This window comes from Rhinoraja longicauda, chromosome 17 (assembly GCF_053455715.1).
Source record: "Rhinoraja longicauda isolate Sanriku21f chromosome 17, sRhiLon1.1, whole genome shotgun sequence".
In the NCBI taxonomy this organism is placed as follows: domain Eukaryota; kingdom Metazoa; phylum Chordata; class Chondrichthyes; order Rajiformes; family Arhynchobatidae; genus Rhinoraja; species Rhinoraja longicauda.
The window spans coordinates 31,318,519-31,334,064 of record NC_135969.1 but is presented as its reverse complement, the minus strand read 5'-3'; the positions used below and the strand labels follow the sequence as shown (position 1 = coordinate 31,334,064).

Genomic DNA, 15,546 nt, shown 5'->3' with positions numbered 1-15,546 from the left:
ACTGGACTAAATCTACATCACCTCTCTGGCTCCGACCCCACCCTCTCTGATCACTTAGCCATCACCATGTCTGTCAACATTCCCACCCCAGCTCCAAGGCAAAAACGCAAAATCAACTTCCGTAAGCTGAACTCTGTTTCACCAACCTCGCTCTCATCCTCCTTCTCTGAAATAATGTCCGCCTCTCCCTTCGTTGACCTCCACAGCCCCTCTGACCTCACTGACTACTACAACCACACTCTCTCCTCCTGCCTCGACCAGCTTGCACCTACAAAAACCAAAACAGTTTCCTTCACCCACTCTGCTCCCTGGTTTACCCCCGAACTCCGCATGATGAAAACTCATGCCCGCCAACTTGAAAGACTCCGCAACAAAACAGGTCTCACAATTCACTCCCAAGCCTACAAAGACCACCTGCAGCACTACAAAGATGCCCTCTCCCGTGCCCACTCCACCTACTACTCTCAAATAATTCACTCTGGCTCCGGAAACCCAAAAACACTCTTCTCTACAATAAACAAACTCCTCAGCCCCCTGGACACCATCTCCCAATCATTCACAGTTGACAAATGCACCACTTTCCTTTCATTCTTCCAAAGCAAAATAGACAGCATCTACAGCACCTTAACCACCAACGCACCTGCTCCCCCTCAAACCACCTGCCCCCCCTTATCCTGTCAACCCCTGCCTCAGTTCTCCCCAGTCTCCACCACCGACCTCTCTGACCTCTTCACAGGAATAAAAACTGCCACCTGCTCTCTGGACCCCATCCCCTCCAGCTTTGCCAAGGCCTGCCTTCCTGCTCTCTCTCCACTTATCACTGCAACAATAAACTCCTCCCTGTCCATTGGCATCGTCCCGCCATCCCTCAAAATCGCTGCTGTCACCCCCATTCTGAAAAAACCTGGTCTCAACTCTGACACCCCAAACAACTTCAGACCAATCTCCAACCTACCCTTTCTGTCCAAAGTTTTGGAACGTGCTGTAGCTTCCCAACTCAAATACCACCTCTCTACCAATAACCTGTATGAAACTTTCCAATCCGGATTCCGCTCCAACCACTGTACTGAAACTGCGCTCCTCAAAATCACAAACGACCTTTTCCTCTCCTCCGACGCTGGCAACCTCAACATCCTCATCCTACTTGACCTCAGCGCCGCCTTTGACACCATAAATCACTCCATTCTCCTCACCCGACTTGAAACCTCCTTTAACATCACCGGCACAGCCCTATCCTGGTTCAAATCTTACCTCTCTGACAGGCACCAGTTCATCTCCATTAACAACTGTAAATCCCCCACCGCTCCCCTCCCCCAAGGTGTCCCCCAAGGCTCAGTCCTTGGCCCCCTCCTCTTCATCCTCTATCTGTTCCCCCTTGGTCAATTAATCCGCCGTCATGGTCTCAACTTCCACTGCTTCGCCGATGATATCCAGCTCCTCAACTCCACCAAGTCAATCTCCACCACCACACACTCTACACTGACAAACTGCATCACTGAAATAAAATCTTGGCTTCAATCAAATTTCCTCAAACTCAACTGCAACAAATCTGAAATCATCATCATTGGTCCAAAAACGCTCACCAAATCCACCCAAAACTTCATCCTCAATATTGATGGTCTCCCAGTATCCACCTCCCCTCACATCCGGAATCTTGGAATCATCTTTGATCAAACCCTCTCCTTCGACAAACACATCAAACACATCACAAAGACAGCCTTCTTCCACCTCAAAAACATTGCCCGTCTCCGTCCATCCCTCTCCTCCACAGCTGCAGAAACCCTCATCCACGCCTTCATCACCTCCCGTCTGGACTACTGCAACAGCCTCCTCTATGGCGCACCTTCAAAAATCATCAGTAAACTTCAATACATTCAAAACTCCGCTGCCCGTCTACTCACCCACACCCCGATCCGTGACCATAACACCCCCGTCCTTTACAAACTCCACTGGCTCCCCATCCCCCAGAGAATCCAGTACAAAATCCTCCTCATGACCTACAAAGCCCTCCATAACCTGGCCCCATCCTACCTGACTGACCTCCTCCACAGGCACACTCCCACCTGCACCCTCCGCTCTGCTGCTGCCAATTTCCTATCCCCCCCCCCTCCGGACCAAACTCAGATCCTGGGGGGACAGGGCTTTCTCCATCGCTGCTCCCACCCTATGGAACTCACTACCCCAAACCGTCAGAGACTCCTCCTCACTCACCACATTCAAAACATCACTGAAGTCTCACCTGTTCAGTACTGCCTTCAACCACTGAAGGTCACCTCACCTTCTGTCTCCTTTCTCTGTTCGTTTACTTATTTATCTATTTATTCACTTCCCTATGTTCTTTAAATCCCTGTAAAGCGTCTTTGAGTGTATGAAAAGCGCTATATAAATGTAATGCATTATTATTATTATTATTAATACCATAACCAACAAGTCTAATAGTTATAGTTTGGGACTAATTACATGCTAATTTAATTACATGCATTACTTGCATGCAAATTTAGTTTTCAAGGTACCTACGTATTTTTGGCACAATTTGAATCTTTCTATACTGAAATGTTAAATGGTATTAAATCCTTTCATACAGAATTTAGCATCAACATTTTCAAATAGAGCTTAAGTTCAATAAATTATGAGAAGCTGAAAATTTTAGAAATCCAAAATAAAATCTGAATATACAAAAGAATACCAAGGTAACCCAACACTGATAAAGACAACAGACAGATTATGAATTCACAAAGAACTGCAGATGCTGGTTTACCAAAAAAAAATACAAGTGCTGGATCAGCGGGTCAGTCAGTATCTCTGGAGAACATGGATAGGTGATGTTTCAGGTTGTGACCCGTTTTCATACTGATTGCATTGGGGAAAGAAAAGCTGGAAGAGAGGTGGGAGTGGGACAAATCCTGGCAAGTGATAGGTGGATCCAGGTGAGGGGGTTTGGTTTACATTTGGGTAGACAAAGGCCAGCAATGGGAAGACAACAAAAGGCTGTGAGATACGGAGGGAAGAGCAAAATGTGAACCCACAGGAAGGGACAGAGGCGAAGAAGCTGGGGGCACGGGGAAAATGTTTTGGTTGGTTAACTGCCTAAAATTGGAAAATTCAATGTTTATACTTTTGGGTTGCCCATGCAGTCTGGGCGGAAATATCAGAGAATGATGTGTTGGATGTGGCGGCTGGTGTCATTAAAGGTAAACTCTATCCTTGTTCTATCTGGGGGAGATGGGGAATGGCAGGCAGTGACCAGTGGGGTACTGCAAGGTTCGGTGCTGGGACCCCAGCTATTTACGATATACATTAATGACTTAGATGATGGGATTAAAAGTACCATTAGCAAATTTGCAGATGATACTAAGCTGGGGGGTAGTGTGAATTGTGAGGAAGATGCAATAAGGCTGCAGGGTGACTTGGACAGGTTGTGTGAGTGGGCGGATACATGGCAGATGCAGTTTAATGTAGATAAGTGTGAGGTTATTCACTTTGGAAGTAAGAATAGAAAGGCAGATTATTATCTGAATGGTGTCAAGTTAGGAAGAGGGGATGTTCAACGAGATCTGGGTGTCCTAGTGCATCAGTCACTGAAAGGAAGCATGCAGGTACAGCAGGCAGTGAAGAAAGCCAATGGAATGTTGGCCTTCATAACAAGAGGAGTTGAGTATAGGAGCAAAGAGGTCCTTCTACAGTTGTACCGGGCCCTGGTGAGACCGCACCTGGAGTACTGTGTGCAGTTTTGGTCTCCAAATTTGAGGAAGGATATTCTTGCTATTGAGGGCGTGCAGCGTAGGTCCACTAGGTTAATTCCCGGAATGGCGGGACTGTCGTATGTTGAAAGGCTGGAGCAATGAGGGGGGGTCTTATTGAAACATAACAGTATAACAGTATAACAGAGCTTTATTTGTCATTCGGTACCAAGGTACCGAACGAAACTACATAGCAGTCATACAAAAAAGAACACAAGACACATAACCTCAACACAAACGTCCATCACAGTGACTCCAAACACCCCCTCACTGTGATGGAGGCAACAAAACTTCCACTCTCTTCCCCACACCCACGGACAGACAGCTCGTCCCCGATCGACCCGCACAGTCCCCGAGCCGGGCGATGGAAGGCCCCGCGACCAAGCCTTGCGCAGCTAAGTCCCGTGGCCGAGCCGCACCGGGTGATGTTAAGTCCCGCGGCGAGCCGCACCAGCGATGAAAAGTCCCGCGGCCGAGTCGCACCAGCGATGTAAAGCCCCGCGGCCGAGCCGCACCGGGCGATGTTAAGTCCCGCATATAAGATAATTAGGGGATTGGACACATTAGAGGCAGGAATCATGTTCCCAATGTTGGTGGAGTCCAGAACAAGGGGCCACAGTTTAAGAATAAGGGGTAGGCCATTTAGAACGGAGATGAGGAAGAACTTTTTCAGTCAGAGAGTGGTGAAGGTGTGGAATTCTCTGCCTCAGAAGGCAGTGGAGGCCAGTTCGTTGGATGCTTTCAAGAGAGAGCTGGATAGAGCTCTTAAGGATAGCGGAGTGAGGGGGTATGGGGAGAAGGCAGGAACGGGGTACTGATTGAGAGTGATCAGCCATGATCGCATTGAATGGCGGTGCTGGCTCGAAGGGCTGAATGGCCTACTCCTGCACCTATTGTCTATTGTCTATAACTGTGGGGCACAGAGGAGACTGTTAGATGCAGAGGCTGGTGGGGTGAACGGTAAGGTCCAGTGTTGAATTCAGAGGCAGGTTGATTGAAATGTAAGGATTATGAAATGTCATCAATTTTCTTTTCGAAACAACCTCCTGCGTTGCTTGGCTGGATCATCATGGGGCACCAGGCCATCTACTCAACGAACCACGTGACCCCGGCCTGGCCCCTTGGCGCCGCTCCAGCGGTGGTCAAGCCCCTTGCTGGGCACGTGCCCCTGCAGGCGGGCCTCCCGGACGAGCCGAGTCACGCCACGCCCCCCTGGCCGGCGCCGCTCTCGGAGAGCGACCACGCCCTCTTGCCGATCACGTGACCCTACAGGCGGGCCTCCCGGACGAGCCGAGCCACGCCCCCCTTGGCCGACGCCGCTCTCGGAGCGCGACCACGCCCCCTTAATCTATAAGGGCCCCCTTAATCTACTTCTGTCTGAAGAAGGGTCTCGACCCGAAACGTCACCCATTCCTTCTCTCCCGAGATGCTGCCTGACCTGCTGAGTTACTCCAGCATTTTGTGAATAAACCCCCTTAATCTACAATGTCCCGGAGCGCGACCACGCCCCTTGCTGGTCACGTGCCCCTGCAGGCGGGCCTCCCGGACGAGCCGAGCCACGATACGCCCCCTTGGCCGGCGCCGCTCTCGGAGCGCGACCACGCCCCCTTGACCAGCGTCGCTCTCGGAGAGCGACCACGCCCCCTTTCCGATCACGTGTTCCTTTCCCTGTCTGGGCTGCTGGCGCGCAAGCGCAGCGCCGAGTGATGTGGAGGCGGACGTTGCTCGTCGCCACTGCAGCCTGGGCTCTCCGCCGCGGCCTGTTCACCATGCAGCTGCAACAGCAGCAGCTCCTCGACACGCTGCACTTCCACACCCTCTTCACCGACGGCCTCAAGTGTGTTGCAGGTGAGGTCGGGGGTAAAGGAAGGTTAGCGATGCATGGGCGCCGCCATCTCGGGGACCTTTTAATGTCCATGGATGGGCCTCGGGTCCCATTCTCCTTCCACTCCCTCCTCCCCCCTTGCCCTGTTACCTTCCCCTCCTCCATTTGCAGCAGGGGCAGGTCAGCAATGCCCGATGAGTGTCCGATCTGTGCTCCACTCCCGGCAGAAGCGGACCAAAATGCTGCTTCTACCTGGCATGTTGTTTTATAATAATTCCTCCTGCCCTTGCACCCCTCATTGCTGTTTATTCCTGACGCTTTTTGTTTACAATGATTCCCCCTCTCCCCCTTCACTGTTGCTTATTCCTGCCATGTTTTAGGCAATGATTTCCCCTTCACTTGCACCATTCAGTTGCACTTCGCGGGATAACCGGCATTTGCACTTTCCTCATTTCCTCTCAGAATTGTTCAGTAAAAACAACCACGAGTTGAGGATAGCAGGAGGTGCTGTGAGGGACTTGCTAAGCGGGAAGCAGCCAGAAGATGTGGACTTCGCCACCACTGCCACCCCTGAGCACATGAAAGAGTTGTTCCAGGCTGCGGGCATTCGGATGATCAACAACAAAGGGGAGAAGCATGGCACCATTACTGCAAGGGTAGGTCTAAACTACCACTCGGTTCTTTCATGTGGAACCGAATGTTTTTGTATTTAGATCTCAAGGAGTTTGTCAAATCTCAGCTCTGCCTTTTGGTGTCAAAATATTAAATACATTTTAGAAATATACTTACTGGAAAAGCACTGTAAACCCATTTAAGCAATTAGTATATTTATGCTTTCAAAGTAAATTAATAATGTTAATGACCAACAACTTTTAGACAATTGCCTAAAACTGGATCCGATTAATAGACAATATGTGCAGGAGTAGGCCATTCGGCCCTTCAAGCCAGCACCACCATTCAATGTGATCATGGCTGATCATTCTCAATCAGTACCCCGTTCCTGCCTTCTCCCCATACCCCCCTGACTCCGCTATCCTTAAGAGCTCTATCTCGCTCTCTCTTGAAATCATTCAGAGAACTGGCCTCCACTGACTTCTGAGGCAGAGAATTCCACAGATTTACAACTCTGACTGAAACAGTTTTTCCTCATCTCTGTTCTAAATGGCCCTTATTCTTAAACTGTGGCCCCTGGTTCTGGACTCCCCTAACATTGGGAACATGTTTCCTGCCTCTAATGAGTCCAACCTCGTAATAATCTTATGTTTCAATAAGATCCCCTCTCATCCTAAATTCCAGTGTATACAAGCCTAGTCGCTCCAGTCTTTCAACATATGACAGTCCCTCCATTCCGGGAATTAACCTAGTAAACCTACGCTGTATGCACTCAATAGCAAGAATATCCTTCCTCAAATTTGGAGATCAAAACTGCACACAGTACTCCAGGTGCGGTCTCACTAGGGCCATGTACAACCGTAGAAGGACTACTGTACAACTCTTTGCTCCTATACTCAACTCCTCTTGTTATGAAGGCCAACATTCCATTGGCTTTCTTCACTGCCTGCTGTACCTGCATGCTTCCTTTCAGTGACTGATGCACTAGGACACCCAGATCTCGTTGTACGTTCCCTTTTCCTAACTTGACACCATTCAGATAATAATCTGTTTTCCTATTCTTACCACCAAAGTGGATTTCCTCACACTTATCCACATTAAACTGCATCTGCCATGCATCCGCCCACTCACACAGACTGTCCAGGTCACCCTGCAACCTCATAGCATCCTCCTCACAGTTCACACTGCCACCCAGCTTTGTGTCATCTGCAAATTTGCTAATGTTACTTTTAATCCCTTCATCCAAGTCATTAATGTATATTGTAAATAGCTGCGGTCCCAGCACCGAGCCTTGCGGTACGCCACTATTCACTGCCTGCCATTCTGAAAGGAACCCATTTATCCCCACTCTTTGCTTTCTGTCTGCTAACCAATTTTCTATCCATGTCAGTACCCTACCCCCAATACCATGTGCTCTAATTTTGCACATTAATCTCCTATGTGGGACCTTGTCGAAGGCTTTCTTAAAGTCAAGGTACATTCCTCTCCCCAATCCATTTTCCTAGTTACATCCTCAAAAAGTTTCAGAAGATTGGTCAAGCATGATTTCCCCTTCGTAAATCCATGCTGACTCGGAACGATCCTGTTACTGCTATTAATATGTTGACCTTTCCCCACATTAAAGTATGAAATTCAGTTGTCTTTGCAGATCTCTTACTGGATTTTAATGAATGAATAGCTATTCAAGTCACTGCAAATTTACCTGAATGTGTTAACATCCAATTTACATTGTACTATTGATATCAATGAGATATAAAGGGTTTTGCAAATATTTCATTGGGAAGTTATATATCACGGAATTCTTAATACTTTTCCTCTCTGAATGATTTGAAATATACAGTTCTGTCTGAATCATAAGGAAATCTGTCCAAATGTACATAAAATCATCATTATTTTTAAACTGAAATGTATTAAAGTATGTCTGATATGACTGGAATTCATGTAGCCCTCTCTTATGAAGTTTCAGCCATTTTAATTAATTGTAACATGAATAAATCAAAATTAAGTCATTTGGAGTTTGTGATAAATGTTAATGTATCTTTTTAAAATATCTGACATAGGTGCATAATCAGAACTTTGAGATTACTACATTGCGAATTGATGTTGCAACAGATGGAAGGCACGCTGAAGTAGAGTTCACAACAGATTGGCAGACAGATGCTGAACGCAGAGACCTTACAATCAACTCAATGTTTTTAGGTATTCAAGTTTAGGCTGCATCCTCCATTGACTTCTGTTATATTATTGTGTCCATTCTACCGATGAGCCTTTAAAAAAAAAACCTCAATGTAATTTATGATGTATTGAACCCATTTTAAGTTTTCATTTGTTTCTCAGGCCTTGATGGTACTTTGTATGATTATTTCAATGGCTACGAGGATCTGAAAAACAAGAAAGTTCGATTTGTAGGTGATCCGTCACAAAGGATACAAGAAGATTATTTGAGAATAATGCGATATTTTAGGTTGGTGTAATTTTCTTTCGTTAACATCTAATTAAATGTGAATCAATTAAAAAATATCTTGCATTGGGTTGGAGCAAGTCTTGGATTTTGTCAGAAATCATAGTTGTCAGATGACCTAAAGGAACTTGTTCTCCTTCAAGTACATATAATGAGCAGGGACTAGGAGAATACGCAGGTCTACAATAATTATCAATTGTCAAGTTTAAAAATCATTCCAGGGAAGATCCAATCCATTCTTACATGATAAAATTATATTAAAAAGAGATTGGGAAGACATGAGAGACTGCAAATGCTGGAATATCGAGCAAAAACAAAGCACTTGAGAAATACACCGGGTCATGCAGCATGTGTGGAAGGAAATGGACAGTCAGTGCTTGGGGTCAGGTCAAGTTAAGATATCTGTCCCGCTGAATTCCTCCAGATGATTTTTTTGAATCCTGAAATCTATTGCAGAAGTTTGGGGGTAATTATAAATAGATTTGCATGATGCATAGCTATTTACATGCTTCTGAGCTCTTGATTTGGTTTCATTATTTGAGAAATGTAAACTTGCCTGGAATAGAGTATTTGTATGCTGTATGTTAGTCATGCAAGGTGAATTTTGCATTCAATTGATTTGTTTTCCATATGGTTGAAGTATGGAATAGCCAGACTGAAGAAAGCTGCCTTTGGGAAATTTTGTTACGGTTGAGAAAGTACATTTTATAAAATGTTCGAAATAGTAACTGAAATTTTAATGTTAAAGTATGTTTAGCGTAAAGTTAATAAACTATATTGTTTCATCACATTTGATCTGGAGTGCTTTTCCATTGTATATTTTTAAACTCGTCACCAAACCACTTTATAAATTGTTCATATTTTTCCATGTACTCAGGATGTATTGAGCTAATTGCACGCTAATGGTACCACAGCAAAATGTTTATGCGCACATAGTTAAATTCAGTCACTCCTTCAGAATACAGTTGTCCAATATAATCAGAGAGAAGGGCCCAAATATGTTATTTCTGTTGATGAAGGACTCTATATTTGTGGGTTCCCTCTGCCATCAGATTGCATCCATAAACATATTTAAATAAATTATATTTTTAATAATTATCATCCTCCTGGTCGTGTTTTAGGGCCCGCATGTTTCCAGGCCTGCTGGCAGCAGGTTTTGACCCCGGCTGCCTTTAATCCCTGTACTTTATTTTCACCCATATCATGAAATAAATTCGTGTACGTGTATGTGCTTTCACCCAGATCCACATCCACTGGTGCAGGAGATCTGACTCCCATGCTGACCTTGTGCTGATTTCCTGCATTTTTGATGCTGGCTTGATTGTAAGTGAGACCACCACCAACAAATCAATATATAAAATCAATTTTTGTTTTCTTTTTTTAAAGTGATGTTATAGTTCTACTGATGAAATTTCAATGAGAATTAATAGGAAATTCATAGTCAGGGCTTCTTGTTGATCTATGCATGGCTGCTTTCCCCCCATGCTTATTACCCTGTTTCCTCCCTCCAAAATAAACTATGCAGAACACAAATATTGGTCCAAGTGTTTTACCTGACCCTTCATGTGCCAGCATCTTTAACAAATCTTTCCCTTGATGGGGGATAATTCAATTTTTTGAGATTCTAATTGAGTCGTTTCATTGTTTTGCTATGGTAACTTGGAGCGAGGGTAAAAAAAGCATTGACTGAAGTTTCTTAGCATATTCATTCAAGTTAGCGATTATCTGTGAACAATTTTGTTAACCAGTTATCACCGGAGTGCCAAAAATCGATGTTAATTTTCTGACACATGACCACTCCATTTACTATCCACTAATTATGAGTTACTCCAGCATTTTGTGTCTACATTATGACCACAAATCTCTTCAATGTGTTTCAGTTATTTAGATTCTCTTGACAGTGAACAGGTTCTAGTAAACCGAGGGATCCCTAGAATGTAGAGTCCATCCCCTAGGAACCAGTTTAAGCTTGCCCTTCTCTCTGCAGTCAAGCCAAATAACTTAAGGCATTCAGGCCCACTGGACTTCCTCTGCCAGAGTGGCTAGACTACTGATACCATTTTGTGGGGGGTAGATAATTGCTATTCATTGGCCTGATAACTTTATATCTTTTAGGTTTTATGGCAAGATTGCCAAAGAATTGGGAGATCACGATCCCAAGACGTTGAAGTCGATCAAACAGCATGCAAAAGGCATGGCTGGAATTTCTGGTGAAAGAATCTGGTTTGAGCTGAAAAAAACTCTAGTTGGAAACCATGTTGCTCACCTTGTCAGTCTAATGTATGAGGTGGACATAGCTCAGTACATAGGTAGGCATATAAATCTGCATATTTTCAGTTGAGTCATTCATCAATTCATGTTATACACTCTGCATAATTATTGAATTGAATTATTAATGTTTTCAACCTTCAATCTTTTGCAGGATTGCCAGTCATTGAAGGCAATCTGGAAGAACTGAACAGGGTGTGCAAAAATGTGGAACATCACTCTCCGAAACCTATGACTGTTCTGGCAGCACTTTTTCGAATACAAGACGATGTTCTACGACTTGACTTAAGGCTAAAAATTTCAAAAGAGGAAAAGCAACTTGGCTTGTTCCTAGTTAAGTATCGAAGAGACTTAATAAAGGCCGATGGTCCAGATCCACTGAAACCCTACAGAGATTTCATTATAGATGTAAGTAATAAATTAGTTAAATTGAAAAGAAATGGGAGAATTATAATCCAGAACTTTGGATTTGTGTAAACCTGAGACGTTGATGAAAATGTGGTATATGGCATTTATTTGAAATGGCAAATTCGTTCTCAAATGCAGCATTTACAGTTTATACTAGTACTATATGACTTACTACTTTAAGCAGGTGCCAATGGGATCATAAACACAATATTCAGGCTGGATTAATAACACGCAGTGTGAAATTTTGGTTTGAATGGAGCATTGACATATTAACACGATTAGTCAATAATCATCCAATAGTCATCTGTTGGGTGTTGAAAGGTCAGGTTTTGCCATAATGTTTTTTTTTTAGCTAAAATGTTAAAAGCATGGAACAACATGAATCTGCCATCTTTCCCCAAGTCTAAACCTTAATTCAATTGTTCACAAGTCTAAACCTTAATTCAATTGTTCATTTGTGTTACATCGTGAGCTGCTGAAGAGTTGTTGTTTTTGGTACTATGAGTGAATTTAAAATGTAACTGGGTTTGATTTTGCTATTTTCTGCTCAATTTTCAGTCCAGAGAACCGGAAATGCAAAGCAAAGTGTGCGAATTACTGAAGTACCAAGGAGAGGAGAAGTTACTGAAGGAAATGGAGCAGTGGTCCATACCACGCTTTCCTGTTAGTGGCCATGATCTGCGAAAAATAGGAATAATTTCTGGAAAGGAAATTGGAACAATGTTGCAGGAACTTAGGGATACGTGGAAAAAAAGTGGTTACCTGATGGATAAGGAAGAACTGTTAAGTATTGTAAAAAGTCCGTAAACTGCTGTCTTAGACACTCAGACAATGAAAACAGTTTTTTTTTAAACTCAGTTTATGTCGGACCACTTGCCATCACCTTCAGTCTCTAATTTATATATATAATGCTTATTTCATTTTAAATTCAATTTTGCTTTTCTGTCACAATGATCACTAATTTTCACGCATGTACATTTTAAGTAACATTTTGATTCTACTCAAAATTGGATGGATTTAAGTGCAGATGATAGTTCTGTTCCAATCTATTTGCACGTTCAAAGTTTGAACAGTTTGAGTTGCTAAAAATAATTGGCATTGTGCGAGATAGATGATGCGCTGTTAAGGACTGGATCTTAACTTGGTTATATAAATTGAGTTCATGCTCACTCACATGGTCTGGTTTGAATACTTCTAGTATCGAAGGACACTTAAAGAATTAAAAATCATGAAAAAATTGTGTTGTTTTGCCTTTTAAGAATATGTTGTTAATTTACTTAATCTTTTAACTTTTTTTGTGAATATAATAACCATATAACAATTACAGCACGGAAACAGGCCCGTTCGGCCCTACCAGTCCACGCCGACCACTTTCTCTGACCTAGTCTCATCTACCTGCTCTCAGACCATAACCCTCCAATCCCCTCTCATCCATATACCTATCCAATTTACTCTTAAATAATAAAATCGAGCCTGCCTCCACCACTTCCACCGGAAGCTCATTCCACACAGCCACCACCATCTGAGTAAAGAAGTTACCCCTCATGTTACCCCTAAACTTTTGTACCCTTAATTCTGAAGTTATGTCCCCTTGTTGGAATCTTCCCCACTCTCAAAGGGAAAAGCCTACCCACGTTAACTCTGTCCGTCCCTCTTAAAATTTTAAAAACCTCTATCAAGTCCCCCCTCAACCTTCTACACTCCAAAGAATAAAGACCCAACCTGTTCAACCTCTCTCTGTAGCTTAAGTGCTGAAACCCAGGCAACATTCTAGTAAATCTCCTCTGTACCCTCTCCATTTTGTCGACATCCTTCCTATAATTTGGCGACCAGAACTCCAGATTCGGCCTCACCAATGCCCTATACAATTTCAACATTACATCCCAACTTCTATATTCGATGCTCTGATTTATAAAGGCAAGCATACCAAATGCCTTCTTCACCACCCTATCCACATGAGATTCCACCTTCAGGGAACAATGCACAGTTATTCCCAGATCCCTCTGTTCCACTGCATTCCTCAATTCCCTACCATTTACCCTGTACGTCCTATTTTGATTTGTCCTACCAAAATGCAGCACCTCACACTTATCAGCATTAAACTCCATCTGCCATCTTTCAGCCCACCCTTCCAAAAGGCCTAAGTCTCTCTGTAGACTTTGAAAATCTACTTCATTATTAACTACACCACCTATCTTAGTATCATCTGCATACTTACTAATCCAATTTGCCACACCATCATCCAGATCATTAATGTAAATGACAAACAACAGTGGACCCAACACAGATCCTTGGGGTACTCCACTAGACACTGGCCTCCAACCTGACATACAGTTGTCAACCATTACCCTCTGGTATCTCCCATTCAGCCATTGTTGAATCCATCTTGCAACCTCACTATTAATACCCAACGATTTAACCTTCTTAATCAACCTTCCATGTGGAACCTTGTCAAATGCCTTACTGAAGTCCATATAGACAACATCCACAGCCTTGCCCTTATCAATTTCCCTGGTAACCTCTTCAAAAAATTCAAGAAGATTAGTCAAACATGACCTTCCAGGCACAAATCCATGTTGACTGTTTCTAATCAGGCCTTGTTTATCCAAGTGATTATATATATTGTCCCTAAGTATCTTTTCCATTAATTTTCCCACCACAGACGTCAAACTAACAGGTCTATAATTGCTAGGTTTACTTTTAGAACCTTTTTTAAACAAAGGCACAACATGCGCAATGCGCCAATCTTCCGGCACCATCCCCGTTTCTAATGACGTTTGAAATATTTCCGTCATAGCCACTGCTATTTCTGCACTAACTTCCCTCAATGTCCTAGGGAATATCCTATCAGGACCTGGAGACTTATCCACTTTTATATTTTTCAAACGTGTCCGTACCTCCTCTTCTTTGATCCTCATAATTTCCATCACTACTCTACTTGTTTCGCTTACCTCACATAATTCAATATCCTCCTCGGTGAATACCGAAGAAAAGAAATTATTTAATATCTCCCCCATTTCTTCCGGCTCAGCACATAGCTGTCCACTCTGACTCTCAATTTTGTCCACTGACTCAATAATCTCAATTTTGCATGGATGGCAAAATTGTGATGCAATGCTTCTGTGCTGAAGATCAGTGTCATTGCAGTGAATAGAAAAAAAAATAAGATAACTATGGAATGCTGCTTTTAAAATAACATTTTTGAGAGAATCCCAAAGTTTGTTTTGTTGGTTGGAAATGTGGACAAGCAGGAGGCTATTTCCCAAATCGTTGGTAGTTTGAAAAGATGCCAGGTTGGTAACGATCACATCTTTACTACATTGCGTTTCAATGAGGCCATCTCCACAGGTTTAATTGGGTAGTCTAAGCACTCAACTTGGTAGATTCTTCGGTTCTTTATATCTTCAAAAATTGAGCCATGACAGTTTTATGCAAGATGTGGAGAGACATGATAGAAATATATCAATGAGAGGCATTGGGTAGACAGCCAGAAACTTTTGATGGATGGAAAAATTGAATACTCAAGGACATAGCTTTAAGGTAAGAGGGGAAATTTAAAGGAGAAAAGATCTTTGTACTCCTACCATGAATTCCTTAAGATTATAAAGATCAAAATCAGGTAGTTTGGCTCTGTGTCTGCTATTCAATCATGGCTGACCTATTTTTCCCTACCTTATGTCCATAACCTTTGACACCCTTATTAATCAATCTCCACTTTAAAAATGCCCAGTGATGACCTCCACAGCTGCCTGTGGCAATGAATTCCATAGACTCAACACCTCTGGCTAAATACATTTATCCTCATGATCATTCTAAAGGTATGTCATTTTATTCTGTGGTTGTGCCCTCTGGTCCTAGATTCACAACTGGAAACACCCACTCTATCCAAGCTTTTCATTGTTTGGTAGTTATCTGCATTGATCAAACCTTTGAACACTCAACTAAGTAAAACTATGCAAGGCATAAACAACCTTAGTATCACCTACGTGACCAGAAAGATTAATTGAATTTCCCTTGTTTCAGATTCCAGCACCTGCAGTTTTATTTGTTTTTCAACAAATGCCATGAATCCAGCTGCTTTAAACACTTTAGAACAACCTTGCGTAAAAATATTTTTCAATGGATCCGAGTTGTAAGCCAGTGGTTTTTATAAAACAGCTGTTACTTTTCTAATTAATGCAAAAATTGCAGTGTTTGGTTCACATCCCTTTTTAGAAAGATGAAAATTACTT

General features: G+C 43.1%; 1 protein-coding gene across 1 annotated transcript; it reads left to right on the top strand.

The window, feature by feature from the left end:
- The first annotated feature begins 5,446 nt into the window (after positions 1-5,446).
- trnt1 (tRNA nucleotidyl transferase, CCA-adding, 1) lies at positions 5,447-12,520 on the top strand. Its single transcript, XM_078413880.1, has 7 exons — positions 5,447-5,588; positions 6,028-6,221; positions 8,238-8,376; positions 8,515-8,641; positions 10,754-10,947; positions 11,061-11,314; positions 11,873-12,520. The coding sequence occupies exons 1-7, from the start codon at positions 5,447-5,449 to the stop codon at positions 12,119-12,121; spliced, it is 1,299 nt and encodes a 432-aa protein (XP_078270006.1). The 3' UTR covers positions 12,122-12,520.
- Positions 12,521-15,546: the final 3,026 nt, after the last annotated feature.